This window comes from Numenius arquata, chromosome 5 (assembly GCF_964106895.1).
Source record: "Numenius arquata chromosome 5, bNumArq3.hap1.1, whole genome shotgun sequence".
NCBI classification, from domain to species: Eukaryota; Metazoa; Chordata; class Aves; order Charadriiformes; family Scolopacidae; genus Numenius; species Numenius arquata.
Window position 1 is genome coordinate 46903869 of NC_133580.1, and position 12054 is coordinate 46915922.

A 12054-nucleotide genomic window follows, 5' to 3' on the forward strand; every position below is an offset into this window, starting at 1 on the left:
GTACAGTTTCAGCATATTAAACCTAAGAATTTTCCTTCTAAATTGAGGACCCCACCTGTATTTTTATGGGTGCCAAATACCTATCCCTTGATTTATCTAAGAGTATTCCCTCTTTGTATACGGTATTCTTCCACTGTATGCTGTATTTTTCCATTCCTTGTACTTTCTCACTTTTTCAGGAAGTTCACTGAGTTATAGCTATAAATTTGCACTGCAATCTCTTGTGGATCATATGCCATACAGATCTTTTTTGGAAGGATGACACATAACAAGCACAATAAGACATGTGAAAGGCTTGGGAAGATGAGTTTATAGCAACTTCTGTGCTTACTTTCAGTAGTAGGAGTTGCTGTGTATTACTTCAGGCCATCAAACTGGTACGTGGCATAGGGAAAAGATCATCTTGGGAGCATCCCTATCCTGGCACAGGACTACTCTATGTCCTTGCATTCTTCTACAGTCCCTTGCTGTCCCTCATGGCTATAGGAAATACAGGAAGCCAAATAAACAAGTTTACTTGCTTAGATCAGATAAGGCCACAGGAAAATACTGCTTTGGAGTAATAATCCAGACCTTGCTGAAATGGTTTCCTGCTAATGACATCTGGGATGTAGAAAGGATGGAAAATCTGTTGTGGAATACTTGTTTATACTTTGTGACTTACACCAAAAATGTTTTTTACTGATTTTTATTTCCCAATTCCAGCTAGCAGCTGAGGATGTAATCATCCAGGGATGTGTGTTACACTTCATTAATGAAATATACTCTGCTGTTTCTACAGTTGTTCCAATCAGTAGAAAAAAATAAATATAGCCTAGATTTTTAGTTTTATTTTTTAAATAAGCTTATCTGGCCCATCTCCATGACAGTACATTTATTTCAGATTTGCTCTCTGTACCTCAATGGAAGTATCGTAATGTTTAATGACACTTAAATTAAAGAAGTGCAGATACTGATAAATTAATAAAATTATGCCCACACTTAAGAAATTCTCTCTAAAGAAGGCTGGTGGCCTGTAGTTCCATGTACATTAACATGAGCTCTAATGATTTGGATGTACGACTTGGATGCTGATGAAATTGCCTTTTGTTTTGTCCATTTCCAGTGTTCACTAACCATGATACTGCCTCTGATGCTAAACTGACCTGTCAAAAAGAATTGGGGTAAAATAATGAAATGTTGTGTGAAGTATGGTGTGGTATTTTGTGTTAGGAGTGGGACTAACTGTGTGATACCTGTTAGTGTGCAACTAAGTGAGGGGAATCTTAGTGTGTAGATAAATGTTCATTTCTCTAGAATCAATGCAGCTACTTCCAAAGGTCAGTGTTTCAGTTCTTTTGTTTTTGCCCCGCATTGGAGGTGCAGTGTTAAGAGAACAAATTAAGGCAACTACTCACCTGCTTCAGGGCAAAACCTGTTTTTTTTCTGATCAATGTTGACAGTAATAAATTACTGTGAGTGGTAACTTAAGATTTTCCTAGTTGTACTTGCAAGGCTTTCTCTTTGTGCTCTTAGGCTTTCTGCATGCATCTGGGAGCGTGATGTTTTATTCACTTGTTTGTAATGTGATCTTTAGAGGTATTTGCAATGCTCCTTTTCCAAACTACCTTCTTCTTGCATCAGTGAGGTAAGTTGCTGCAAAGATCAACTGCCAACATTTGGGAGCTTCCCAGTGAGAAAAGTCTTGGAAGCAAAGATCCTATCCATTCCTACCTCCAGCCCAGCCCAAACCACGACACGTGTACAGGGAGTTGCAGAAACTAAGGAAATGAGGGTGGTGAGCCAGTCAGAGAGAAGATCGTGTTTTTTTTTTTTCTGTCCTATTGATCTCGGTAAATCTCTGCAGACCAGTGAATATGCCTTGTTAGTATTGGCTGTGTGTAATGAGTTTGGAATATCCAAACCTCATTGAGTATTTAAACACATTTATTTATACTTTGTTTGGCAAGTAACTAGAGCCGTTTGCTGAACCCTTCATACCATTTATCTCTGTATAGTACATTTAGTGCTTTTGTCTACAAAAGGTGTGTCGAGAAATCAGGTTACGTTTTGAGATGCCAGAAGGTGGTGTAGGTTCTTTTATGAGCAGGGACTGCAGCCCTGGGAGTTTTCCAGTTAACTGCAGTGTCAGTAATCGGTCTCATTAGTAGGCTGCTGAAAGGCAACACCGTCTGATGAATATGCTCAGAGAATAGGGTGTGGATTTATTTTGTCTGATTCTGCTGAGGGGCTATAGCATATGTTGCTTTAATTTTATTTGCCTCAGATGATAAATTGCTGTTGATTGTTTCTGTTGGGACTTTTTTTGATGGAATGGGGCTTGAGGTACAGGAGAAGATGAAGCAATGAGGACTGGAGAGCATGCTGGAAATGGGAATGATTAGTAAAATCAGACAAAGAAATCAGGACAGAAGTTAGTATTAAAGTAAATTATTAGTTTCAGTTTCTTAAATGACCACAGGCAGGTAATTTAAGACAGCTTTTTATACTGTTGTGTAAAATACATGCCACAGATGCCTGAATACGTGTAGTGAAATAGCAGAGTCCTACATGTTGTGGCTCTGATACTGGGAGGTGATACAGATGTAGGACAATTTGCATGGTCAGACAAAGGTGTAAATGTAACTTAGGTTTTAAAAGATTTTATGAGCAAAGACAACTGACAGTGAACTTCCTTGTTTTTGGTGGGATTAGTGTCTTATCTGTTGCTAGGAATACTTTCTTTTTTTTTTTGTCACCAGCTTTCCAAACAAAAAAAATAGTATTTGTGGCAAACATATCCATTTTGATAGGAGAATGAAAATTATCTGCACCTGAGAATTGGAAAGTTTTCACAAGCTATCATTTACCTTAAAGAGCAACTCAAGCTCTGATTGGTTTTTAGTCATTTTTTAATTATTGTCAGCAGTGGGTGGTTACCATAAAAATAAAAAGACTTATTACAGCTCTTGTCTGAGAGGGAAATTGGCATACTTGTTTTGGGAGAAAAGAGAAATATCAATTACGGAAAATTAAAGCTTTTCTAATTAAATATTTTCTTATGCTTTGTAAAAAAGAGCTTTGTTTTCTTCCCACTTGTTCCCATGTAACTTAATTTCTTTTCATTTTAGTTCTGCTTCATAAACACTAGAGTCAACTGAAGTGCAAGGGAAAACCTTTTATATCAAGTTCTGTTTCATATAGTGATATTTATGGCATAGCATAATGTCAGATACAGAAGTATCCCTGTAACCCTAAAAATGTCACATAATGTGGTGCTGTAATAGTGTGGAGTTTGTTTGGACTCTGGTCCAAACCAGAAGAATTTTATTGTGTGTCTGCTAACTGATTTCTTGGAGGCCACCAGAACTTAACATTACATACTTGGTTAAGGTTTCAATGCATACAAGTGGAAGTAAATGCGGGTTTCTACATTGTTTTGTTTTTCCATGGAGCTATGAAAGGATGCCTTTCATCAGTAATTCAGATATCACAAGTAGTTAAGTTGTATGCAAGATCTCCTTCCTTGGAGATTTTTGAAACTTGATGGGACAAAGCTCTGAGCAGCCTTGTCCAATGTTGAAGTTAGCCCTACTTTGAACAAGAGGTCAGACTAGAGACTTCCAGAGGTCTCTTCCAACCTAAGTGTTTCTGTGATTTTGTGTGGCTAATTTGCTATCTTTTTAATTAAAAAAAAAAAATCACTAAAATCAAAAAGCTTTAGGAGAGTGTGTGTATTTGTCTCTCCCTACATCCTTTTGAACTTAGTGAATAAATATTCAAAAGATAGTCATTATTGCTAGTACATTATGAACTGGGTTTATGATAAATGTTCAACTGTGTATGAAGCCAACTGATAAAAAGAGACAAAGTTTTATTCTTGTTTTCCAGTGAGTGGAGTGATGTTGGGGGGAGGTATTTACAACTTTATAGTGCACAAAACTACTGCTGTTTGTTATAGCATCAAAACCACGTTAGCTAATTTGCTGGCACTTAAAATATGACAAATTTTTAATTAGTTCCATTAACAGATGACTTCCAGAGAAAGCATGTGCTCATTCATGATGACAGACTCTTGATTACTGACAGCAGTGCTAGTCTTTCTTTGAATTCTGCCATCCAAATTTTGGCAAGGTCTGGAAGTTATCCACATAACCTATCTGAATTCTTCTGTATTTTTCAGGATTCATGGGGATGCAGTTTGGAGGCTGCTTCTCAGTGTAGCAATAATCAGGAACAGGACATGGAGCATTTCAAATCTTCAAGTGACAAAATATTTCAAACTGACAGACAAACACAAGCAGTCAAGACTAAGGAGCTTTTAGAGTCAAGCTTACGACAGAGCGTGCCGTTATATACAGCTGATCCTTCTGATTGTTGCCTACTGAACGATGCACAGTTTAAATCTTTGAGTACCGTTCAAACACCTGTTTGCAACCAACGTCAGACAGTTGCTCATTCTGATGATGCTGTTGAACTTCATCCACTCTTGCAGATGGAGAGAGACATATATGCAATGGGGTCTGCAGCAGCAGAAGTCCATTTACCAGCTCACAAGAAGCAGTCTATGGAAAAGGATTCTGAAGAAATGGCTAAGCAAATTACTTCTATCACCTTTTCATCCCGAAAACGTTTGCAGTCACCATTGACTTCCACAGTACTCAGCAGCAGTCTTACTAGAGATGGTCTTGATGGGATAATGCCTTTGGAGGTTGTCTCTTCTAGCACTGAGGAACAGACCCATGACAAACACTGGGAAACGTCTAAGACCTGTCCTCCTTCAAGTCCAATGCTTGCTGGCTCAGTGTCTAATGAGATTGCTTTTACTGCTGAGAAAGACAGGTTTCATCATGTCTCTGCTGACAGTAGCAGAGTTGGAGCTTATCAAGAAACAGACGGTTTGTCAGATGAGGATTCTGTAAGCATCCATGCTGATAAAAGACAGACCCTTAGTGCAAAAAATTCTCATGTTCTGCCTCAAGATGTGATGGAATTGGGCAGGCATAGTGCCAGACTCCTGGGGCTTGACTGCAATAGAAGATTCACTCAAGAAACGAATAGATTTAATGAACCCCATTCTATAAGCTCTTACCAGCAGGAGAAAAGCAGCCCACCTGGCCACATCCAATTGTATGAGAACTTAGAAAGTTCAGATCCGGCCGTACAAACTGATTTGCTGAAGGGCCATATTAAGTTATTTGAAGAAGAGAAGAAAAGTCCTTCTGATGAAGTACCTCTCATTCAGAAAGAGGATGCGAGAGAGCAAATTGGTACATCTCATCATTCATCTGCGGATGAGATTTTATTCACCACGTCTGTATCTCCTTCATCACCAACTAAGAAAGCACTGTCTTGTGTCCACATAACTCTTTCCTCAAAGTGTAATAACTCAGACTTGCACGGTGACTTGAATACTGAAAATGAGATGAGTTCACGGCATAAACCTGATGTTAATACTCAACCAGTGTCTTTAAAAACTCCAGAAACTTTACTAGAAGCTGTTTCTACAGTATCAGCTGCTAACCTTATTCCAGAAGATCAAAGACCTTTATCTTTCCCAATGCCAGTGTCTTCAGCAGATTCCTGCCTAGCGCTTTCCTCTGTTACAAGCACAGCAGGGCAAGAGCTGCCTCTGCAAAGCAGTGAGAGACCACAAATTGTGGGTTCAGGGGGAGGTAGCCTGAAGAATATCTTCAACTCTGTAGTTTCTGCAAAGACCGAGAAAAGTACTTCTGATGCTACCACTCAGATAACAACAGAAAGTCCTGAAAAAACAACCTTTTCAGCAGAAATTTATGTTAATTCACAAGACAGTGAAAATGCTGTCCACCAATCATCTCTCCAGAAAGCACATGAACTTCCCAACAATACAACTTTATCTCTTAACAAGATTTCCTATTTCCCAAGTCAGAGTGGTAAGCAAATTAGTGTCTTAAATGTAGACTTTCATCTTTTCAAATTTGAGATATTTATAGGTATCGAAAAGCAAAAACAAACCCAGCTTTTTCATGAAAGTAACATTCTTGAGATAGTTTTGATATTTAAATTTGCTCATATGGGAAAAAACCCAACCCTTAATCTTGGGCTCTGCAGTCTTGTGGGCAGGGAGTTGATACAGTTGTAGTTCATTTCAGGTTTGTCTGGAACTGAATTTGTTGGGTACAAGTCTGGTTCAAGAAAATATTCTGACATTTGTTTCTAGATAATTTCATTTAGTTTACTGCTTTACTGATTTACTCTCTAGTCAAGGCAGTACAAAAGCTAAGAGGAGAATATGCGCATCACTACTTTCTACAGAAGAAAACAGAAAATGTGGAGGGCTTTTAAATCTGTTGATGGAGGAAAGTGGATGTTGCGCAGTGGTTTCCCACAGTGGTGTTTTATAGTACTGATATGTGTAACTTCTATAGTTTTCATGAATTTTTCCTGGGCTCTGGGCTTTGTATCTCTGTTTTCAAGGTGTTTAAAATAGCATGAGTTGAGAAAGCAGATTCTTTCATTATATCAGAGTGTGAAAAAAGTCAGCTAATGTTCTGCTCCAAACATTTTCTGAAATTCTGTTGTGATACCACACTGTTTTTATTGACTTGAGAGATGGATATCTATACTTATTTAAAATTATTTTATTAAACATGGATCAACTGCGACCTATGTGGGTATGTGGGGAGGCTTTTTTTAAGTCCATGTTTGTCACTCAACTCTCAAATTCAATACTGAATAGGTAATTAAGCTATTTTTTCTAGCTAAGTGACAGTCAACCTTCTAACCATTAGGTGGGTATTAATTAAATAATTAATAATTGCAGTTTATTTTCTTAAAGAGTATGCTATTTCTCCAGATTTACCACAGTGAACATCTTTAGCAGTCTACTTGAGTACTGATTTGTTGCTTTTATCTTCAGTTGCATTAAAGAATTAAAGCTTGACTTCTGTTAATTGCTTTGCCTTCCATCCTCACAGATCAGCCCTTATTGCTGCCATATAAACCTTCTGGAAGCACCGGGATGTATTATGTTCCTTATCTAAAAGCAGGATCCAAATTTTCTCCAGCTGGGTCAGAAATCAGTGTTGAGAGCTCTCACTCAGGTATTTATTTATCTTAGGTCTTCCAAATGCAAAATGATGATTGTAGTTCATGGATCAAAATATATCTATTTCATATGCAGAATTGTCTCAGCTGAGCTCAGAACTCTTCTGTCCTACCAGTTTAGAGAAAGTGCATTGATTTTAGTAGAAAAACGTCTTTGTTCATGTTCACACCACTTTATAACACAAAGATGTACGAGTCCTGACTGAAGGCTCAATTTCTTTGATGAAAGGGATATTAGTACTCCATTCTGGCAGTGAAAAGAAACAAGGCTCATGTTTTACAGCTTGGTAATTCTTTACTTTCCTCTGGGAATTATTATTCAGTTTGGACTCTTTCATATCTCTGCCAGTTCTCCTTCTTTTTAGTTCCCTTATTGATATACATTCTCCCCCTTTTTTTATTAATTTGCTATGTGTGTATTCCGAAATATCTACATAATGCAATACGCATTTCAGATAATAGCTTTCTCAATACTGAATTTCTTTCCTCCATATTAAGAGATTCCAGTATAGAAAGCCTTTCTATAAACAATGTAATATGATCATAACTCTGGTTTAAAAATATATATTCACCTCTTCCCCACATCCTCCCATCTCCCAGTAAAAAACACTTCTCATTTACTGGAGGAAAGGATGCTCTGTGATTCATCAACTTCCTATGCTTTGCCTGCTGTTATTTTTCAGTTCTCTCCTATACATAAAGAACACATCACATAAGCATTATAGGTCTTATTTGCAGGTTGTTTTCAGTCAGAGCTTTTTGACATCCAAAGATATTTGCAGACAAAACTAGTATTAGAGATGTCCAGTTCCTGAGAGATGTGTCTCAGGGAAGTAGGTTGATACAACAGTGACGGTAAGTGCATAGGTTAGTCATGATAGCCGCAAATTGTGCTTGTAATTGCTTATGTGTATCTGATCATTACCTTTTTCCTTACAACAGTCTGTCTGTTATAATATAGTCAAAATGAGAGAAACAAATGTGATGCAAGTCTGTTGTTTTGCAGAAACTATGATGCTCGATATAAAAATTCAATATGCATATGAGGCAGTGCAAGGTTCTAGAAAATGTACAGCAGAATCAGAAAATAAATTTTGTTTTTTAAACTCCGTGCTGCAGCTAGGATTCTTAGCTCACGATAGTAGCAGAAGGAAATTGAGTTGAGTAAGTCCACTGAATGTAACCAGGTGGTGTTGACAAGGATGATAAATCAGTTAGGGGCCATTTTAGGTTTCTAACATTAGGAGACAGTGGTATGATAGTAAGAGAGCGCTGCTACTGTTGTCTTCATTTTTTGTTTAGAGGTTATACAGACCTACTCTAGTCTTCCAGTTTTTCTCCATTGCTATTCTGAGCTCGGAAAATAGATATTTACATCAGTCAGTGAAAATGTCTGGAATTTTAATGTGAGCAGGAGGGAGTCTGGGCACTCCAAGTCCTGTGTTTGGCTTCCTAATGCTTGTATTATTCTCTCCTCATTAGTAGAAAAGGTAAAATTTATCTCCCTCTCAGGGAAGAACCGTGTCAGCAAAGATCATGGAAAACAATGTGGCGCAATACCTACTGCTGCGCTGTTAGTCACTAGAACTGCTCACTAGGGATCATAATTGTTGGTTGGTAAATATACTGGTACTAATACTTGGATAATAGACTTTCAGACATTGTCTTTGTTATGAAATTTCTGTATCTATTTTCCTGCTTCCTCTTTTTACTCATAATTATTGCTCGCTCTCTCTACAGGGTCAAATGGTGCTCTTCCTCCAAGGTTTCCGACAAGCGTGCTTGGTTTAAGGGATGCTAATTATCCAGACAGTACAGCTATCACATATAAAGAAGGAATCTACAGTAAGAGGGCCAAGCCCAAGCTAGCCTGGGCTGAGGAGCAAATGATACCACTGGAAGATTCCTCAGGTAGTTAAAGTGTGTGTTTCATTTTACATGTGTTTTCATACACACAAAAGCAAGTAGAGCAAAAGAATTATGTTGCAGGATCCACCATTTTTGTTCTTATGGTATTGCTGATGGTCTACCTGAAGATGCTGAATTTGACTTATTTTTCTCTTCCCCATCTTTCTACTTGTCCCTGAGTGCCCAAAGAGTTGGATGTTAGTATTTGCTAGCATTCCAGTGGCCACAGTGCTTATCAGAGCCTTTGTAAGATTTTTTGGGTTTGGTGGTTTTTTTCACTGAATTTCACTGAATTTTTAGAGTTGGAAGGGACCATAAAGATTCATAGATTCATAGATTGGTCCAGGCCGGAAGGGACCTCCAAAGGTCATCTAGTCCGACCTCCCCGCAGTCAGCAGGGACACCCCCTACTAGACCAGGTTGCCCAGGGCCTCGTCGAGCTTCACCTTGAATATCTCAAGGGAAGGGGCCTCAACCACCTCCCTGGGCAACCTGTTCCAGTGTTCCACCACCCTCATGGTAAAGAATTTTTTCCTAATATCCAATCTAAATCTCCCCTTCTCCAGCTTAAAACCATTGCCCCTCGTCCTGTCGCTGCAGGCCTTTGTAAACAGACCCTCCCCAGCCTTCCTGTAGGCCCCCCTCAGGTACTGGAAGGCCACTATGAGGTCTCCCCGGAGCCTCCTTTTCTCCAAGCTAAACAACCCCAGCTCCCTCAGTCTGTCCTCATAGGAGAGGTGCTCCAGCCCCCTGATCATTTTGGTGGCCCTCCTCTGGACCCGCTCCATCAGGTCCATGTCCTTTCTATATTGAGGGCTCCAGACCTGCACACAGTACTCCAGGTGAGGTCTCACCAGAGCAGAGTAAAGTGACAGAATCACCTCTCTAAGATCATCTAGTCCAACTCCCCTGCTGAAGCAGGATTGCCCAGAGCATGTCAGAGCATGTTACTCAGGATTGCATCCAGGAGGGTCTTGAAAATCTCCAAAGAAGGGGACTCCACAACCTCCCTGGGCAGCGTTGCAGTGCTCTGTCACCCTCACTGTGAAGAAGTTTGTTTGTTTTGTTTGTTTTTTCTAAGGCACTCTTAAGTTTGTGAAGTGCAAAGTCTCCTTTATGTGTAGAAAGGATGCCTGTGTAGAAAATGACAGAAATTCTTTGGTAAATAAAAGCAGGTGGGAAGACTCTGTATATTGGGTTGGGGTTGTGTTCCTGCCCACAAATACAGTGATGTCTTGTGGTGTCATGTCAAGTATCTCTGTATTGTTGGTATTTAACTGAATTTTATTTGACTGATATTTAATTCAATTTGATTTGAGTGATGACTCTTTCTTCCTCCCTTCCATTAACCTTCTTGGATGGTACTCCTGAGGGATGAAGGTCAGGGTTTAGTACTATAATAGCCTACTTTAAGGCTTTATTTGTTGAGAATGAGATTACGCTGCGCTTGCTGATGATTTTGACACTGTTTCTCATGACAGTAGCTAAAATTATTCCTGATGGCACACTCCTTTCATACAAAACCTTATTTTGTGATTTTGAGTAGCTAATAAATTTTGAGACTGAGTAGGGATGAGGATTTTTGTTGAGTTTGAGAATTGCATTTTGTTCCTGGACAGAAGTAACTGTAAACAGAAGATTGCTGAGTGGTTGTCATCTCTCCTAAATGCAGCTATTAATTCCTCAGAGAAGCTGTTTGTTACACAGTATAGTATTTTGCAATATGTGCTATATTACACAAAGAGTGAGCAAATTGCAAGGAGGTAATATAATTATGGCTGTTAATGAGGGATGGGACCCAAAACATATGAACAGCGTAATAGGTTTTGAATTAGAGAGTTTCTGCTCCCTTCTAGGTATTCACATACATAGGGGTTTTTGGAGCCCATACATTTTTCTTAGTATCACATAAACTTGTTATATGAACACTAATGAAACAGATTTTTATGGAGTACCTCAGTGTGATTATTGTTGTCCTTTTTAAGCAAGCAGCTCAATATGCTCAGGGTAAGGTCACCCCACAGAACTGTGCTGACGTATTGCTAGGGATTCCTTCTGATCATTTTAATTCTTTACTTTAGAGGGATTTTCTCTGAAGCTTTTCATTTCAGAATGGGGAGAGTTTGGTATTTCCATTAGGTAATTTTTATTTCCAGGAGATAATTTAAGGTGATTGCATAAGCCACACTGAACTTCAATATTTTATGTTCATTTTACTTTTTCAGTAAGTATACTTAGGACCAATAGTTGAATTAGAGCAACTATAAAGACAATGTTGTCTTAACCTAGTTTTTCTAGGAAGAAACGGAAGAAATAATTCTCTGTGAGCATTTATAAAATGCAAGGATATGGAAATAAGTCAAGTGAGATAGAAAAATATTTTTCTTCATTCACTGCGGGTAACTCAAAAGAAGAATGCTGGGTCATGGTGGCAGAGCTGAAGAAAGAGTGTGTGTATAGAAGTGAACTCTCTGAACAAGAATCTGCAGTAACAAAATACGTTGGAGCAGAGATCAATGGATACGTGTTTCTCTGAATAGCCTGGATAAAAATGAATGGGGAACACAAGTGTTAATATAAAATTATCTAATAGTATTTTTGTGTAGCTATGATGGTCTAAAGACACAGGCAAGAAAACAACTGCAAGCAGAAATAATCTTTTGTTAAACCAGCCAGTACAGTTGGAAATTTAAGCAAGCTTTCTGAAGAAAGACTTGCATGTCTAAAATCTTCTCTGACTTCTTCAACTGTATTTTTAGATGGTCTAATAAAAGATTACCTCTACCCACAGAGCTTGTCTAGAGCTTAAAATGCAAGTTACATTTTTTTTTTTTAAAAAAAGTTTCTCTATATAAACTTATTTTTATTTTTTGCCCGCTTGCATTCCTTCCATTTTGTTGGTAACTTTTTAAAAATATAGAAATAGCAAAAAATTTTGCATAGTATTCCCAAGCCTGCTCTCATTTGTCAGGAGGACGTGGATGAATCCTCTTACATGAACACTGACCTTGTATGAAAAGAAAAATTCCTCCAATTTCAGAGTTGGTGAGACTGATTCTGCTTATGCTATTCATGATC

At 38.4% G+C, this 12054-nt stretch overlaps 1 protein-coding gene across 1 annotated transcript in view; it reads left to right on the top strand.

Annotated features, from left to right (window-relative positions):
• Nucleotides 1-4168: 4168 nt before the first annotated feature.
• Nucleotides 4169-12054, top strand: part of LOC141464991 (centrosome-associated protein ALMS1-like) — a 29570-nt gene continuing 21684 nt past the window's right edge. Inside the window, exons 1-3 of the mRNA XM_074148167.1 lie at nucleotides 4169-5894; nucleotides 6939-7064; nucleotides 8809-8979. Of these exons, the coding sequence (XP_074004268.1) occupies nucleotides 4223-5894; nucleotides 6939-7064; nucleotides 8809-8979 (1969 nt within the window). The 5' untranslated portion in view covers nucleotides 4169-4222. The remainder of the gene's footprint in view (nucleotides 5895-6938; nucleotides 7065-8808; nucleotides 8980-12054) is intronic.